The following is a 16889-nucleotide window of genomic DNA, read 5'->3' as shown; positions in this document are numbered from 1 at the left end:
TCTGATGTGCTTGGTCAAAGACCATTATTAGGTTTTTATTGTTAAACCTGGAAAGAAAGGCCTTAACCCTTGTTAGAGGAATTTCCCATGTTATCAGACAGTCGGGGAAGAGTTGGTGGTGGAATCAGGGCAGAGGTAGGAGAAACTGAACTCACTTGACTGGTTGGCTGACTGCTTCCCTTCCTCCCACCTCCCTCTCTTTCCCCTCTCCATGTACTGGTGTGAAATTTCTCTATCCTGGCCTTTGCTGCTGGGAATTAACTCCTCCCTTGATCTCAAAATTCATCTGATAGTGTCTATTAACTCTTCTCAGTGTCCTGGCATAAAGTGGATGCTTTTAATTTACAGCTTTGCTCTGATAGGGAAATAGGGAAACTAAGAATGTTGTAAATAGAGAGGTCTTTTAGTTTACAGTATCTTTTTTTATGGCTTTGGTTAATATAAGGATTGCTGCATATTTTTAGAAAGCTTTCACATTAATTTGTACAACATCAGTGTTAGGACATACTTGGGAAATCATTAGGGACTAACCCTTCCTGATAGGTGGGGGGGGGGGGGCTGATGCTCTGAAGCGTTCTGTAAGACACAACTGAAATCATTGATAAGGAGGGGTCTTGAAGCCTGCAGTCTTACTTTTCCAGGTGCAGTGCCCTTCTCGCCCTACTGGGTAGAATCTTAGTTAAGTTGTACCTTTGCTGCATCTTCTGTGTATGCAGTAGTGTGTTTTGTGACTTCCTATCTAGTCTAGAAGCCAGTCAGTAAAAAAAAAAAAGAAATATTTGAATGCTGGCTATGTATTACAAAGCACTGTATATTAAAGAATGGGAAGGTGTTGAGACCTGGCATATTCTCTCCTTTGCATGTGACAGCTCTTTGAATACAGACTTCAGAAGATAGCTCACTAAATTCAGGTGGCCCCATAAGGTGACTTGGAGAATCCCCTTTGTCTTGTTGCTGTTGCTTTATTTTCTCTGCTTTACAGTGAAGAAGTTAGGAGCGTCTTGTGCTGCAGTCATGGAACATCACTGGCTTGGGCTCCTGCCTTGACTGGGGGTGTGCAACCTATAAACCACTTTGGGCTCTTTGTATTTTGAGAACTGTTGGTCAAAGCCATAAAAATACCTGTTTTTGTATTTTCTAATCAAAGTTCTATCAGGTGGTTAGATACTTGTTGACTTTAGTCTTCATTACCTTCTTAAAAATACACAAATTAAGATTGTCTTTTTACTAGTTTCCATCTAAATAGTTTCAAACTGTGCTCTGAATAATAATTACAATAAAAAGATTTATAATATTAATAGCAAATTTTTTCAGCACTTAGTATCTGCCAAGCACTGTTTTTCATATATAGCTGTATATGTGTATTGTGTGTGTGTATATATATATATATAAGCTACGTATGTATGTATGTGTGTATGTAAATATATGTATAGATAATTTTTCATATATAATCTAACTTAATTCTCATTTCCTACTCCATGATATTGGTACTATGATCCCTGCTTTACAGGTGGGGAAGCTGAGGCACTGTGAGTTAAGTAACTTGGTTAGGGTCAGACAGTAAGTGGCAGACCCAAGATTACAAATAGTCTGGCTCCAAAGCCTGAGCTTTTAACCTTTAAAAATTTTTTTTGTTTGTTTTCTTTTTAAAAATTTTATTGAAATACAGTTGATCTACAGTGGTGTGTTAATTTCTGCTGTACAATAAACTGACTCAGTTATACATATATATTCTTTTTCATATTCTTTCCCATTGTGGTTTATCCAAGGATATTGACTGTAGCTCCCTTTGCTATGCAGTAGGACCTTGTTGTTTATCTATCCTGTATCTAATAGTTTGCCTCTGCTAGTCCCACACTCCCACCCCTCCCCACCCCCCCAGCCACAGGTCTGTTCTCTATGTCTGTGAGTCTGTTTCTGTTTTGTAGATATGTTCATTTGTGTCATATTTTAGATTCCACATATATAAGTGATATAATACGGTATTTGTCTTTCTCTTTCTGACATACTTTACTTAATATAATCTCTGGGCCCATCCATGTTGCTGCAAATGGCATTATTTTATTCTTTTTTATGGCTGTAATATTTCATTGAATATAAATATATACCACATCCGTATCCATTCATCTGTCGATGGACATTTAGGTTGCTTCTGTGTCTTGCTTATTGTACATAGAGCTGCTCATAGCATAGGGGTGCATGTATCTTTTTGAATTACAGTTTTGTCTGGATTGTTTTATTTTATTGAAGTACAGTTGATGTGCAATATTATGTAAGTTACAGATGTATAGTATAGTGATTCACAGTTTTAAAGTTTATACTCCATTTATAGTTATTAGAATATTGGCTATATTTCCTGTGTTGTACAACATATCCTTGTAGCTTATTTTATACATAATAGTTTGTACCTCTTAAACCCCTACCCCTATATTGCCCCTAGCCGCTTCCCTCACCCCACTGGTAACCACTAGTTTGTTCTCTATATCTGTGTCTGTTTCTTTTTTGTTACATTTACGAGTTTGTTGTATTTTTTAGATTCCACATATAAGTGTCATACAGTATTTGTCTCTCTCTGACTTACTTCACTTAGCTTAATGTCCTCCAAGTCCATCCATGTTGTTGCAAATGGCAACATTGTTTTTTATGGTTGAGTTCTACTGCCTTTTTAAAGGTACATCTCTGTGTGTTGATGTGTTTAAATATAAAATGGTACAGTCACTAGGAGTTTTGCAAATTAAGGAGTCTTAAAGAAATAAAGAACATTTAGTCCAGTTTGTCTTGAGAATGAATCCTTTTGTGCCGTCTATATAATCCCTTTGGAAAATCAGCTTCAAACATTCTGTGCTTCAGCTTTTATATAGCTTTATCTTTTATCTTTTAAAATGTCTAAATATACCTTGGATTGCTATTTTTCCTACTTAAATCTGGGTTTTAAAGCCTTAGCTTAAAACTTTGCTGCAGGATTTTTGTGATTTCAGTAATCTACCTGGATTGGGAGAATGTGGAAACTAGTCTTCTGTAACTTAAAGCTAACAAAAAGTTCCTCTTTCATCTTTGTATCTAAGATATTTTCAGTATTAGTTTATTCTGATGATGATTGTCCCTTTTCTGTTATCTTTCCATTTGTTTGTATATCTGTTTTTAATTTCTTGCTGGTGTCTTGGTCTAATTCTGCACGTCCATCACAGTAACTTCTAGCCACATGTGCTATTTAATTTTAAATTAATTAAAATTAAAAAAAAAATCTAGTTCCTTGATGACACTGGCCACATTTTATGTATTCAGTAGCGACATGTGTCTAGTGGCTATCATATTGAGCAGCACAGCTATAGAGTATTTCCGTAATCACAGAAAGGTATACTGAGTAGTGCCAGTCTAATCCAGTCATTTTATTGATAAGGAAACTGAGGTCTAAGAGTTAGGTAATTTAAGTGTTGTTACTCATCAGACTAGTTACTGGCAGAGCTGGATCTGGAACTCATGTTGTCTAGTTTCCAGTTCTGTGTTCTTTCCACACTGTCCCCCCCAAGTATTTTTTATTTTATTTTAAAAGAATACTAAATAATTTAGGGCTATAGAAAAGTATGAAATTTGTTATGATTTAGGGCCTGGAATTAATAGTTCTTTAATTTTAGTGCTCTCATGGAACATATAAAATGGGTTTCATTTTGCTTCATCTAGAGATTGTTCAGGACATGTATGCTTTATAATGCAAGGAAAACCTGTTTTATTCAAGGATACGTTTTTGCTTCAGTTTCCTCATTCATAAAAACGTTTATTGAGCATTGAGCTGGGGATTGTGAGATAGAACTATGCATCATCACCTTCTCATAGTTTATGATCTTATGTGAAGACATGCATACATGTATCTCTATTTACAAGGCGAGACGTCTTAAGGGCTGCAGTTGAGATACAGTGTTTTAATTTTAAGAATGTTAGAAATGGTGAAGGCTGTTATTGTTGAACGTCTGTCTGGAAAAAGTTTTGGGGGATATTGGCACTTGAGCTGGCCATTTTGAGGGCCAGGTGGGGTTCAGAGAAAGGCATTGCAGATAGTGGAAAGGATGAGAAAATTCAGGTTTGTGTTCTGAGAGAAGTCTGGATGGGATGACTCTTAAGGGGGGTTAGGCTACAAAGGTAAGCAGTCGGGATAACTTGTAGAAAGGTCTTTTATGCTGTGTCGAAGAATATGGACATTATATTAAGTGGAAAGAGAAACCGTTAAGGGTTTTTAAGCAGAGGAGAATCATGATGATATTTGAATTTTAGAGTTTGAAGTAGATAATTTGCATGACAGCCTTTAGAAGGGGAATAGAGGTGCAGGTAGATGAGCCTTGAGGTCATTGCAATAATCCAGGCATTAAGTAGTAAGGGTGGGAATGGGAATAGGGAGATAGGTAAACAATGCTTGTAACATATGTCATAACTGCTTAGAAAATTGGGATGGGAGAGAAGCAGTGACATTATCAGGCTCCAGGCCAAGACAGCCAGAAGAGTGGAGTTGTCCATAGAATGAGGGTGGAGGAGGGAGGCGTGCCAGAGATAGGCGTGTCACGGGGCTGTTCCACAAGCAGTTAGAAGTGAGTGGAATTAAAGACACTGATGGTCCATGGGGGTAAATGAGATGAGAGAGACACTAGAGGTAGGTTGATGTGGTTAATTGCCATCATTCCTGTTGGGGAAGATTTTTGTGTACCAGGACACTTCGTGGTTGCTGATCTGCTAATGGATTGGCTTCTTGATTCAAGAACCTGCTTCTAGTCCAATCAGCTGTGGTTGAGGGTGGAAAGATAACAGTCATGTCTGTTTCTTTAGTTTGGAGTTCAGGGTGAGCTCCTTTCTCCCTTTGGTCCTGTTCTTCCACTTAGGATACCCGGTTTTAGTTGTTGTTGTTCTTTGTTTTTTTAACCTAATATCTCCCTTCTCCATCTCACGTCTTACCTACCTCTTCCACAAAGCTCACTGGAGCAACTTCACCTCATATTGATTTTTCCCTTCTTTGAGGGTCTAGATCACGTAAAGAGCTCAGCTTATGTTCTCTTGTATTTCTGGGTATTTCTTGCAGGCGTATTTTTTCTGGGGTTAAATTCCTTCTGATATTCTGTGTTCCCGTGACAGTTTGCATATTGCTGGTTATATAGATATCATTCAATAAATAACCACTCTCAGTAGCATATTAGAATCATTTATCAATATATTTTAGCACAAATACCACTGTAAGTTTCCATATATCAAAATGATTAACTTGTACCATTTTTGTTCCACACATCTAAGCAACATAGGCTATGTTTAAGGGTACTCTGATGTTCATGATGATAAGATTTGATCTAAAATTGATATTTAGAAGAGAGCTATATGGATTATAACTTTTCGTCTTTAAGATGGATTTAGGCATAAATTAGTTTTCAGCAAGAAAAGAGATTTAGTATAAAATAAGTACAGTAAATAGATATTTTGATCCAAGTCAAAAATATAAATAAGGAAAATACAAATTTTGTCTTAGGTTGTTGTAACAAAGTACCGTAGACTGGTGGCTTATAATCAACAGAAACTTATTTCTTATATTTCTGGAGACTGGAAGTCTGAAATCAGGTTGCCAGCATGCTTGGGTCTTTGGTGAGGGCCTTCTTCCCAGGTTGCAATAGGCTGGCTTCTTGCTGTGACCTCACAGGGTGAAAAGAGAGTGAGAGAGCCTCTGGGGTCACTTTTATAAAGTCCCTAATCCCATTCATGACCTAATTACCTCCCAAAGGCTCATCTCCTAATACCATTACATTTCGGATTAAGATTTCAACATAAGAATTTTAGTGGGACACAGATGTTCAGTCCATAACAAAATTATATAAACCCAGGATATATATTGTTTCTCCTGAGTAGTTAATATGGACTATATAGAGTTAGCTGTCCTTAAATTAAGGCGTTCTTAGTGTATATGAAACCGTATATGTAAGCAGTTTGAAGACTTTAAAGCACTAAATCTAACATACTATTTGTGTGTTGGCTATAATTTCAAGCTATGGAATCTTGTATGTGGACTGAATTTGTCTTGTTTATGCTCTGTGCCTGGTTCACTGTAGGCAGTAAGTTTAAGTGAGAATGTTTGAGTATAGGAATGAGAGAACACTTAGTGGAATACATGTGTGTCGCCCTTGTTTGCGGCTTAATTTCTTGCATCTTTCAGGTTGATGTTGCATTTGCTAATTAAGTTTGAATTAAGTATCTATGAATTACAAGTACCTTATTCTTATTCCTTATAAATGATGCCCATAACATTAGGTTGTCTGAACACTGAGGGCAAAGAAGTTTACTGAAAGTTCTTGTCTGTGGATGATTCTGTTAAAGCCATTAAGATTTACTTTTTATGAATATTGGGTATAATTCATTGCTGGTAAATGTTTCAGTAAACTTGGAGTGGATGATCATTTCCATAACTCTTGACTGTAGATATTCCTGGTAGAGCAAAAGATTAATATGCTTGCTGTTACAGCTGTTGTTCAGCACTGTTTTGGAAGTTCTCATAAATAGAATAGAATAAAAAAGGAAAGGAGGAGACCTATTTAAATAGGGGAAGGACAGCTCTCATTCGCATATTAGGATGTTAGGTTGGCCATAAATACCATGAGAGTGGCAGTCTTAGTCTCTTTTGTTCACCTTTGCATCCCAGGCACTTAAATAGTGCCTGGCATAGAGTTGAAATTCAGTAAATATTTATTGAAGGAATGAATAATGAAGATTTCACGCTTTGTAGGATTTTCTAGCTAGGCTAGTAATTAAAAAGCTGCCGGAGTTAAGGAGAGTTCAGTAAGACTACAGTAGAACTGATAGACTGTGTCTAGCTTTTGCCTTGGGATGAACTCTCCAGCCCATGGTCCCTGTGTAACACAATACGATTCCTGTAAATATCAGTTTGGGGGGTTAAATCTTTATTCACTTAGGTTGTGAAAACTCTTTTGCTTGTTTTTAATCTGTTGTATTCCTTCTTCTCTTTGCAGTTCTAATTGTGGAGTGGTAAACATATACAATCAAGATTCTTGTCTCCAAGAAGCAAACCCAAAGCCAATAAAAGCTATAATGAACTTGGTTACAGGTGTTACTTCTCTGACCTTCAATCCTACTACAGAAATCTTGGCAATTGCTTCAGAAAAAATGAAAGAAGCAGTCAGATTGGTAATATTTCTTTACCCTTTCCTTTTAGCATTGATAATTTTAAAATTTAAAGTTGAAAACATGGAAAGATAATAGGAAAGTGTTGGATTATTTTAAAAAGAGTAGCCTCTTTTGATGTAGAAATTCCTTATATTGTAGCTTTGGGGTGTGATTATAGAAATGACTAACAGTAGCCACCAAATTTGTATTATGTCAGTTCTTTTGGGAAAGCCATGCTGTCCATTCCTAGCGTTTCTTAAGTGGTAGTCTTCATTTTCAGAAGTTTCTTTCAGCATATACATGAAGGAATATGTTTAAAGCAAACACTTCATTCCTCTATAGTTTTTTTTTTAATTAATTAATTTATTTATACATTCATTTATTTCTGGCTGTGTTGGGTCCTCGTTGCTGTGCACAGTCTTTCTCTAGTTGCGGTGCGCAGGCTTTTCATTGAGGTGGCGTCTCTTGTTGTGGAGCACAGACTCTAGGTGTGCGGGCTTCAGTAGTTATGGCACACAGGCTCAGTAGTTGTGGCTCGTGAGCTCTAGAGCGCAGCCTCAGACGTTGTGGCGCACGGGCTTAGTTGCTCCACGGCATGTGGGACCTTCCCGGACCAGGGTTCAAACCCGTGTCCCCTGCATTGGCTGGCGGATTCTTTTTTTTTTTTAAACTTTGGGTTTGTTTGTTTGTTTGTTTGTTTGTTTATTTATGGCTGTGTTGGGTCTTCGTTTCTGTGCTAGGGCTTTCTCTAGTTGCGGCAAGTGGGGGCCACTCTTCATCGCGGTGTGCGGGCCTCTCATTATCGCGGCCTCTCGTTGCGGAGCACAGGCTCCAGACGCGCAGGCTCAGTAATTGTGGCTCACGGGCCTAGTTGCTCTGCGGCATGTGGGATCTTCCCAGACCAGGACTCGAACCCATGTCCCCTGCATTGGCAGGCAGACTCTCAACCACTGCGCCACCAGGGAAGCCCAGCAGGCGGATTCTTAACCACTGCACCACTGGGGAAATCCCTAGTTTTCTTTCTTCATCTACATTTTTAAGGCCTGGTGTCATAAGGGAGTGGAGGCAGTTCTTAAGTTTTGAAAATAAATTGTGTAAAATGATTGCAATTTAAATAGCTGGATAGTTACTTGTGAAGATAGCTCTGTGCCAGGGGTCCCCAGGACTTCCGCCAGGTTTGGTGAATAGAATAGTAAATAAAAGGACTCATAGGACTCAGAATATGGTCATACTCATGGCTAAGAATAATTACAGGGAAAGGGTGCAAAGCAAAATCAGCAAAAGGAAAAGGTGCATGGGGTGAAGCCTGGAAGAAACAGGCACAGGCTTCCAAGAGTCCTCTGCTAGTGCAAGTTACATAGGACACATTTAATACAAGTCCTCTCCCAGTGCAGGTCACATAGGACACGTTTAATACAAGTCCTCTCCCAGTGCAAGACACATAGGGCACGTTTAATACAAGTCCTCTCCCAGTGCAAGTCACATAGGACACATTTAATTCCTCCAACAGCAAGTTGTGACAACATGTGTTAAGTGTTTTCTGCCAGAGAAGCTCATTAGAGACTCAGTGCCCAAGGTTTTTATTGGGGGTTGATGATGTAGGTACCCTCTGCCTAGGAGGTACCCAAAGTCAAGGCTCCCAGAAGTAAAGGCAAGTGTTCAGCATAAACCACATTAGACAAATCATTTAGGCACAGTGAGCTGTCCTTATCATTTAGGGAAAGTTTCCCATGTGTGTAGGGACCTGTATGCCAGTCAAGTTCCCAGACACCATCTAAGAGCCACTTGCAAGCGGGCCTTTCTAAGGATAGCAGCCTCAGGCCAGTGTTGACTCTTTTCTGCCCAACCTCAGAGTTCAGCTTAAATGTCACTCCATCTGTGTGAAGTTTCCTACCCTTCAGGCAGAACCAATTTCTTCATTCATTCAACAGTTACTTGCTGTGGGCCAGGTATACAGATGGCATAAGAACTTTGAATGGCAGCATTACACTGTGCTATTGTTATGTGTATACCATAAGCACTTTACAGAGATTCTTATTTTTATCTTGCTTACTCAGCAAATAAACCTTGCACACTTCATCAGGTTTGTTTGATAGTGTATAGTTTACAAAGATTTATAAAGAATTCTACAAAAATATTTTGAGCCAAATAACAGTCCTCAGAGGATTGGCTCACCCAAAGTCAACAGCTAGTAAAGGGCAGTGAACTGTGATGCTAGATTCCATATTCTTTCTAACATTTTAATGGTTTTCTAACTAAATTCCTCAGAGCCCTAGAATGTGTATAGGACTTCAGGTGGTAAGTAGGGCAAGTAGGAGGCTAAGCTCCTCCCTGTATTATATAGAGCAGCTTCAGTATTACTTGTGGTATGTATTGGCATTCTGCATAAGATTTTCTTTGAGGGAAGAAAGAGTTCTGCTGGAAAAAGTGTTTGGAAAATATAGCATTGCGTTTTATTGCCTCTTGAATGAATCATTTGATAAATGAGAGGATCCTAATTCAAGTCAGCTTTAAAATCTCCGCTTCTGTAATGGTAGTGGTGGACTAGTACATATTAACCTTTTATCATTTTAATGGTAGTAAGTTGTTTTAGAAAACCATGGAATCTATCTCTGTTGACATAATGTATTCTGCAAGATGCCTAGTAGTTGGTTCTGCCTAGTTTGCTTCAGTGATCATGGCAGCATTTATGGTGTTTTATTGTGGCAAAATCACACAAGGAATTCATTAGTAACAGCCAACTCCCATTTTTTAAATGGTAGTCAACCATAATATCTAATGGAAAGAAGCCAGGCATAGCTTCAGAATGCCTCAGTGCAACATTGGTAGTGTCATTAAATGCAATCTCTTATAATGATCCAAACAGTTCTGTTATTCCAGCACAAAGCAGTGAATATAAATCTAAGCCATTGCACCAGTAAGAGACTCAGAAGTTAAATTGTTATTACATCTACAATCTTGGATGTTGTAGAAGTTGTGGAACTCCTTATCCATTAAATTAAGGATGAGAGACCTTTTATTTGTTGAATTTTGGTATCTGGACCCTTAAATGTAATACAGAAATTATGTTGGAGATAAAGGGAACTTTCTGAATTAAAGAAGTTGGGTTTTTATGGGACTTTTTCTTATTAGTTCAATTACAGCTTTTAATACAGGGGTTATAAAGAGAGGTTAGAGCACAGCTTAGTTCTAACCAGGTGGGGGTCGTTGGTCTGAGGGAAGATGTACTAAAAACGCTGGGGAATAGTTACAGTTGAGTCTTTTAGGAGGGCATAAACATGTTTTTTGCCCCTGATATCCAAGTCAGTAGGGGAGATAAAATTTAAAATTAAATTGTCCATAAGTTGGTATTTATCCTCCATCAGGAAGAACACATCTGCTTGTCGTGTGAAGCCATGGCCGCTGTGTACGGTTGTGTCGGTTATTTGTTGCACAAGGCACCACATCTAAAGAGACTCCATTTACATCATAAACTTCGTGTTTGTATTTACTGCAGTATTTCTGATAATTTTGGTAACAGAATTGTTCTGTTTATTTAGCTAGAAAAATACACAGCTACCTTCTGGTAAAAATGAACTTTAAAAAATTGCTTTGTGTCTTGTGCCCCAATTTTTGTGAACTTCTTAGCTTTAATGGGTCAAGACCACTTCTAATGCCTCTGCATTGATGCCAGGCTGTGCAGACAGAGCCTGCTTCCCAGAGAAGTTGAAAATAATTGAAAATGGCTTGGAGATTCACTGTAAACTTTACTTTCTTGACAAAAAATGGTCAATAGGCATTTATCGGGGGAGTAGGGCCTAGTGACTGACTGAAACCAGTGTAATAGACAGGTGTATCTAACAGTGGGTTTTACCTGGTACTTGTCTATGAAAATCACCTTGATTGGGTGGTTTAAAGTCTCATCTAAAAGTGTGAAGGATGATAGACTACCATGATTAATAGCTGAATGATAATTCTGTATGTGAGTATGAAGGTGGTGTATTTCTTGGAAGAGCTAGAGAATGTGTGAAAATGAGAGTTTGTTAAAATCCTGGTCTGCTGAAGGTAACGGCTTCTGTGCTTAGGTTTTATTTATCCACAAATTGGACAAGGACTTGTCTTGCCTAGCTTGGATTTGGGCCTGTTTTCCCCCAAGTAGACTTTCCTGGAGAAAGAGACCTGGCCTTGAGGTGAGCTTTCTGCTCTTTCTCAATCAGAACACAGTTTCACTTGATGAACTAGGTTTTCATGGTTTAGCCCTCCTCAAGGAGAGATTGCAAAAGACAAAGAATATACCACAAAATTGAGAAATAAAAGTGAAAAAAGGGGAGTTATATGACATTGGAAGATTTGATATGACTTTGTCTTGGATTCAAACTCTTCATAATGTTTGAAGTATCTGTTCCTTGTGATTAAATTTTAGTATCCTTTACTGTGGTTATTAAGTTAGAGCATTAATGGGCTCTACTGTTGACTTTTCACTTTATTCATTCACTTATTCATTTGACCCTCCCAGGCACCATGCTAGATGCTGCATTTTAATGCAGCATCAAGAAAGCACTTTCTTCTCTTCCTTCCCTTCCTTCTCAGTTAATACCTCATTGAGAATCAAATTTTAATTTTGGAACACTTTGCCGTATTAAGAGAACTGTACTTGATGTGTGCTACAATCAAAATGAACTTTTTGCTCCAGCAAAATGACAGAATGAAGACCAAAATTTAAGAAAGATGAGCTCCCAGTTGTTGTAGTTTAAAGCTTTTTATTATTTCCTGCAGGTCCACCTTCCTTCCTGTACAGTATTTTCAAACTTCCCAGTTGTTAAAAAGAAGAATATTTCTCTTGTTCATACTATGGATTTTTCTCCCAGAAGTGGTTATTTTGCCTTGGGGAATGAAAAGGGCAAGGCCCTGCTGTATAGGTAGGTATTATTTATGTATAGAAGTCAGAAAGAAGTCTCAGCTTCTTTTGAAAATGTGAAGATAAAGTTGTTACATTCTCAAGTCTATAATTATGTATAATTTATTAGATCTGTAATTTATTAATTATAATTATGAATTATTAACTGATAAATTATAGAGTGTTTATAGTCGACTCCCATCGTCATATCTAAAAAAAATGTGCATTTTTCTACCATAAGATTTTTCTAGCAGAAAATTTACTTGGGGAATTTTTGGAGGAGAGGGGGAAGCTATATTTTGAAAATGTCAAATTGAGGAAAAGTTGCCACTTTAATAATACTGCCACTTTCTTGGTGCCTTATGTTTAGATTAGCCTTTGTTGACTTGACAATGCTCTATTTATTCCACTAGATTTAAGTGATTTTTTTTTTTAAGAGGTATTTCTTTTCCTGCAGCTGTAAGCTGTAAATAAGGATGTTAACTACAAAGATACCAAAAGTCTGTGCTCTGTCCAGGTTCTTTTCTGTGCTCAACCTACTTGGCTATAAAGCAAGAACAAATAAAATCTAATTACATTGTTGCTAGAAGATACAGGTGACAAGGTAGCTCTGGGGGAGAACCTGTGACTTAAAAATAATAGCCGCCTTTCCTTGCTCCCATGTGTTGGCAGTGAATGTTGCATAGAACCCTGTGTTTATGTTTGTATGCTTCAGGGAAGGCCTGCTTTCAAAGAAACTGAAATCTGGGGTGAAGAAGAGGAGGAATACAAATTGGTTTTGAAAAGAGAACATGGCAAACAATAATATGGCTTATAGTTTTACTTGCTTTGAAAGGAAAATGGTTGGGTGGTACTGGGAAAATTGATAATTCCATCATTCTCATTTCAGGTCATTTTTGGAGTGGTTCTTTCAGTTTGGATTTTATAAAAGGATGCAGATTCTTACTGCACTTAGGAATTCTCTTCCAAAGCTTTGGTTTATTATAACTGATTTTTTTCTTTTCTTAAGCCCCAAAGCCCATTAGAGTTTTCACCAGAGCATTGGTCTCTAGTGAGACTGTTTCTAGCATGTGGGTTGGACTGACAGCATTTCTGTTGGATGTGGCTGATCAGGTATTTCATAGAACCTGATGTAATGCTTTGGAGCACGCTGATGGCTTTTATCTAAAATCTGAGGTATTAGCATTAGGATACTTCAGAGTGTCAGCTTGAGGAGTAACCTAGCTGCCTAGTGAGAGTGATTGTGATTACATTTCCGCACCTGAAGTCTTCCTAAGTGCCATTCTGTGATCTGATTGACAGTATCCTGGGTAATCACAAAATTGTTTTGATGATTTGTCTTTTACTTTTTCAGGTTGCATCATTACTCAGACTTTTAAAGAGATTATTTGAAGTAAGAAAATCTTTCACTTTTTTTTCATCCTACAAAGTTTTAAGGTTACACCCATTGCTGTCAATTGGCAGAGGGCCCATATTAACTGATTTTTGTTTCTTTGCCTCTGGGTTGCTCTGTCTTCAGTTAAGGGAGTGGGATGGATATAGATCAGGAAGAGCCTAGTTGGACTTGAACCTTCCTTGGGAATTTTTTATCCCAAATCACAACAGCCTGGCTCTGTTCTTCTGAGGGCAGATCTTTAATATTGTGTCCATAATGGTCATCAAAATTATAATTACTGAATATTTAATCCACAAAGGAGAAGAGACTTAACTGAGAGACATAAGTATCTCCACATATAATTATAGCTTCCGTAAGCTCAAACCCTTTTATTTTGTATGTTTCTTGAGAGATTATAAGTGGCTTGCCTTGTAGCTAGTTAATGGTTGGTCATTAGTTTTGCTGCCATATATAGTATATATATTTGGCATATGCATATATGTACACATATACGCCATATATGTATTTCTTTTTCTTCCAGTTTCATTGAGATATAATTGGCATACAGCACTGTATAAGTTTCAGGTGTACAGCATAATGATTTGACTCACATACGTCATGAAATGATGACCACAATAAGTTTAGTGAACATCTGTCATCTCGTCTAGATAAAAATTAAAGAAATAGAGAAAAACTTTTTTCTGTGTGGTGAGAAGTCCTAGAGTTTACTCTCTTAACCACTTTCCTGTATAACACACTGCAGTGTTCGTTATATTTATCATGTTGTACATCCCATCCGTAGTACTTATTTATCTTATAACTGGACGTTTGTACCTTTTGACTTCCAGATACAAGATTTGTGCCTTCCTCTAATTGCTGCTTGGTATTTAAAACAGTAGGACATGCTTCTCTTCCCATGGCTTGATTTTTCACCTGAGATATGGTGGTGGTTCTGAGGTGGAGCTGCAACCGGCCTGTTCATCACAATTGACTAATTTGGTCTTCTCTGAGATTCATAAATGTTGAGGAGAGACTCTGGGAGTGCATATAGACTTAATTAGGAGAAAGAATTTTTGAAGGTGGTGGAATTTTGAGCAAAACGTTAGCCAGGAGGAGAAAGCAGTCCAGCTGCCTTGCCTGCCAAAACAGCACTGCCAGTGCATGTTGTTTGTTGGTGACCAGTGACTGTAAATCAAGTATATAATTTCTTCTGTTCTTTCCTCAGATCCAGTTGAGCCACAAGAGAAACCCATCCTGATAAATCTTCTCAGAAACTTTCCAGAATGAGTGATAATACAAGGATAATGATATATTGAGCCAGCTGTGCTTATTTAAGTTACCAGAAATGTTTTAATAAACCCATAGTAACTTCTGTTTGAAACTAAGTGTATGTGGTTCTTCCCTCTCCACCTACACACACGCTAATTTGGGTGCATTTCTTTTAAGACCCAACATGAGAGATTGGAAACACCTGTCCGTAGCCGAAAATAATACAGGTAGTTAGTCTCCTGTTTCACAGTTAACCCTGATTAGTATTTCCCCCTTTCCCAGCATAGATCTCTCTGTGCTTCTGGGTATCAGCTAACAGAGGTTCTGATGAGCCATGGAGGTCAGTCCACATTTATGAGAACCATGGGATCTAATGGTATAAATTTTGAACCTTCAGGTTTTCCTAGAAAGGTAGTTGTGGAAGCGAAAAGACTTTTCTGGGCTTAGTACTTCAAATGATTGTCACTGTTACTTTGTGGGGAGGGGGGCATATGAAAACCTGGTATGCTTGTCCTACTAATTACTAGCCACTCCCCTTCCTGGAAATGTTCATGATGCCAACTTAAAAGTTTAGTTGAGGTTCCAAGTTTGTCAGTTGATTGCATAATTCTTTAGTCATAATATAACCTTGCTTAAGTCCCTATGTTTCTTAGGAAAAACTGACATTATATTATGTATTTCACCCCACCTCCTTTCTAAAATGTGGAAAAGAAATGGCAGGTTAGAAAAGGAAGTTACTCCAATGACAAAAAATGGTTCTGGCTCTGCCCAGAGAAGTAATAGATCCCACTTAACTGTACAAACAAACAGGCCAGTGCAGGGTATCTTCAGTGTCTTCAAGGGCCTTCCAGGTCTATGGGTGATGACCTCGAGCAGCCCGCTGGATTGTGTTAACATATCCCAGCATCTTTCTAAAAGAACATTTTCTATTAAGATGGGCTATTGCTGTACAATTGTGGAGACCCTTCCTACGTGGCCTCCTTTTTCAGCATCTTCTGTTGTAAATAATACTAAGGCTAAAAATTTCAGAGTCCTAGATCCAGTAGGCTTATTAATATTATTTCTCTTTTGAGTTGCTAGAGGGCAGCATTAAATTATGTGAGTAATTGAAGGCAAGGCTTTTGTAGCTTTTTGTCATCACCTTATCTTTAGCTTCAGCTCAATCATTGTTTCAGAAATGGACGCTAAGTGTTATATGTGCCTATTTTGCATATGGTTTTCAGAGTGTGAAAGACTTATAGGAATTTATCGTTCTAGAAAAAAATAATGGAAGCAGAGTTTAAATTTATTTTATTTTATTTTATTTATTTATTTTTGGCTGCATTGGGTCTTCGTTGCTGTGTGCAGGCTTTCTCTAGTTGTGGCGAGTGGGGGCTACTCTTCCTTGCGGTGGCTTGTCTTATTGCGGAGCACGGGCTTCAGTAGTTGTGGCACGTGGGCTCAGTAGTTGTGGTTCGCGGGCTCTAGAGCGCAGACTCAGCAGTTGTGGCGCACAGGCTTAGTTGCTCCACAGCATGTGGGATCTTCCCGGACCAGGACTTGAACCCGTGTCTCCTGCTTTGGCAGGCGGATTCTCAACCACTGCGCCATCAGGGAAGCCCCCAGAGTTTAAGTTTTAATTCTACTTTGTTAACATATCTAGGTCATATTTATACTCTACTAGGGGCAGAATAAAGAATTCCCAGTTTTAATTTTTTTACTCTCTTGATGGGGATTAGAGGATTTGAGTCAAGCTCAAATCCTTCTTGTAACCAGTGCCAAGCTAACTCTTCAAGGAGATAAGAGCCACAGTCATGAACTTATTTACCCACTTCTCTATTGGCAGTTGCTAAGATAGCATGAATGTGGCTTATATCTGTTTTAGGGGGGACTCTCAAGCTGTGAGGTGATATTTTGTCATCTAGAGCCACATGGGATTTATTTGGAGTAATGAATTGACCTTTAGTGTATTCAACTCATCTCTCACCCAATCCCTACTAATATTCAATGAACTGAATAATTATTAGCCTCTTGAAAAATGTCTTCAGTTGTGAGAAGTCTCTTGCTTTACTAGATGTTAAGTGTGGTGTGTTTCTGGTGAGGGTATATAACCCTTCCTAAGCCTGTGCAGAGTGAAGTGACCAGCTACAGGGTTTGTGACCAGCATTTCTGCACTTCACCTTGGGGATGGGATGGAAGCAAGCAAATGCCTATGAAATGAAGTGCTTGCTCACACCTGTAATC

The 16889-nt window shown here is 38.2% G+C and overlaps 1 protein-coding gene across 2 annotated transcripts in view; it reads left to right on the top strand.

The window, feature by feature from the left end:
* Positions 1–14778, top strand: part of UTP18 (UTP18 small subunit processome component) — a 38399-nt gene extending 23621 nt beyond the window's left edge. Inside the window, exons 11-14 of one of the 2 annotated variants that reach the window (XM_082372607.1) lie at positions 6993–7167; positions 11902–12044; positions 13377–13415; positions 14623–14778. In XM_082372607.1, coding sequence (XP_082228733.1) covers positions 6993–7167; positions 11902–12044; positions 13377–13401 — 343 coding nt within the window. In that variant the 3' untranslated portion in view covers positions 13402–13415; positions 14623–14778. The remainder of the gene's footprint in view (positions 1–6992; positions 7168–11901; positions 12045–13376; positions 13416–14622) is intronic. The other variant, XM_082372608.1, reaches the window with a different exon arrangement.
* The last annotated feature ends 2111 nt before the right edge of the window (positions 14779–16889 follow it).

Source organism: Balaenoptera borealis (assembly GCF_965194805.1).
Source record: "Balaenoptera borealis genome assembly, chromosome: 20".
NCBI classification, from domain to species: Eukaryota; Metazoa; Chordata; class Mammalia; order Artiodactyla; family Balaenopteridae; genus Balaenoptera; species Balaenoptera borealis.
Note: the sequence above shows the minus strand (reverse complement) of the source record. Positions and strands in the feature narration are given on the sequence as shown.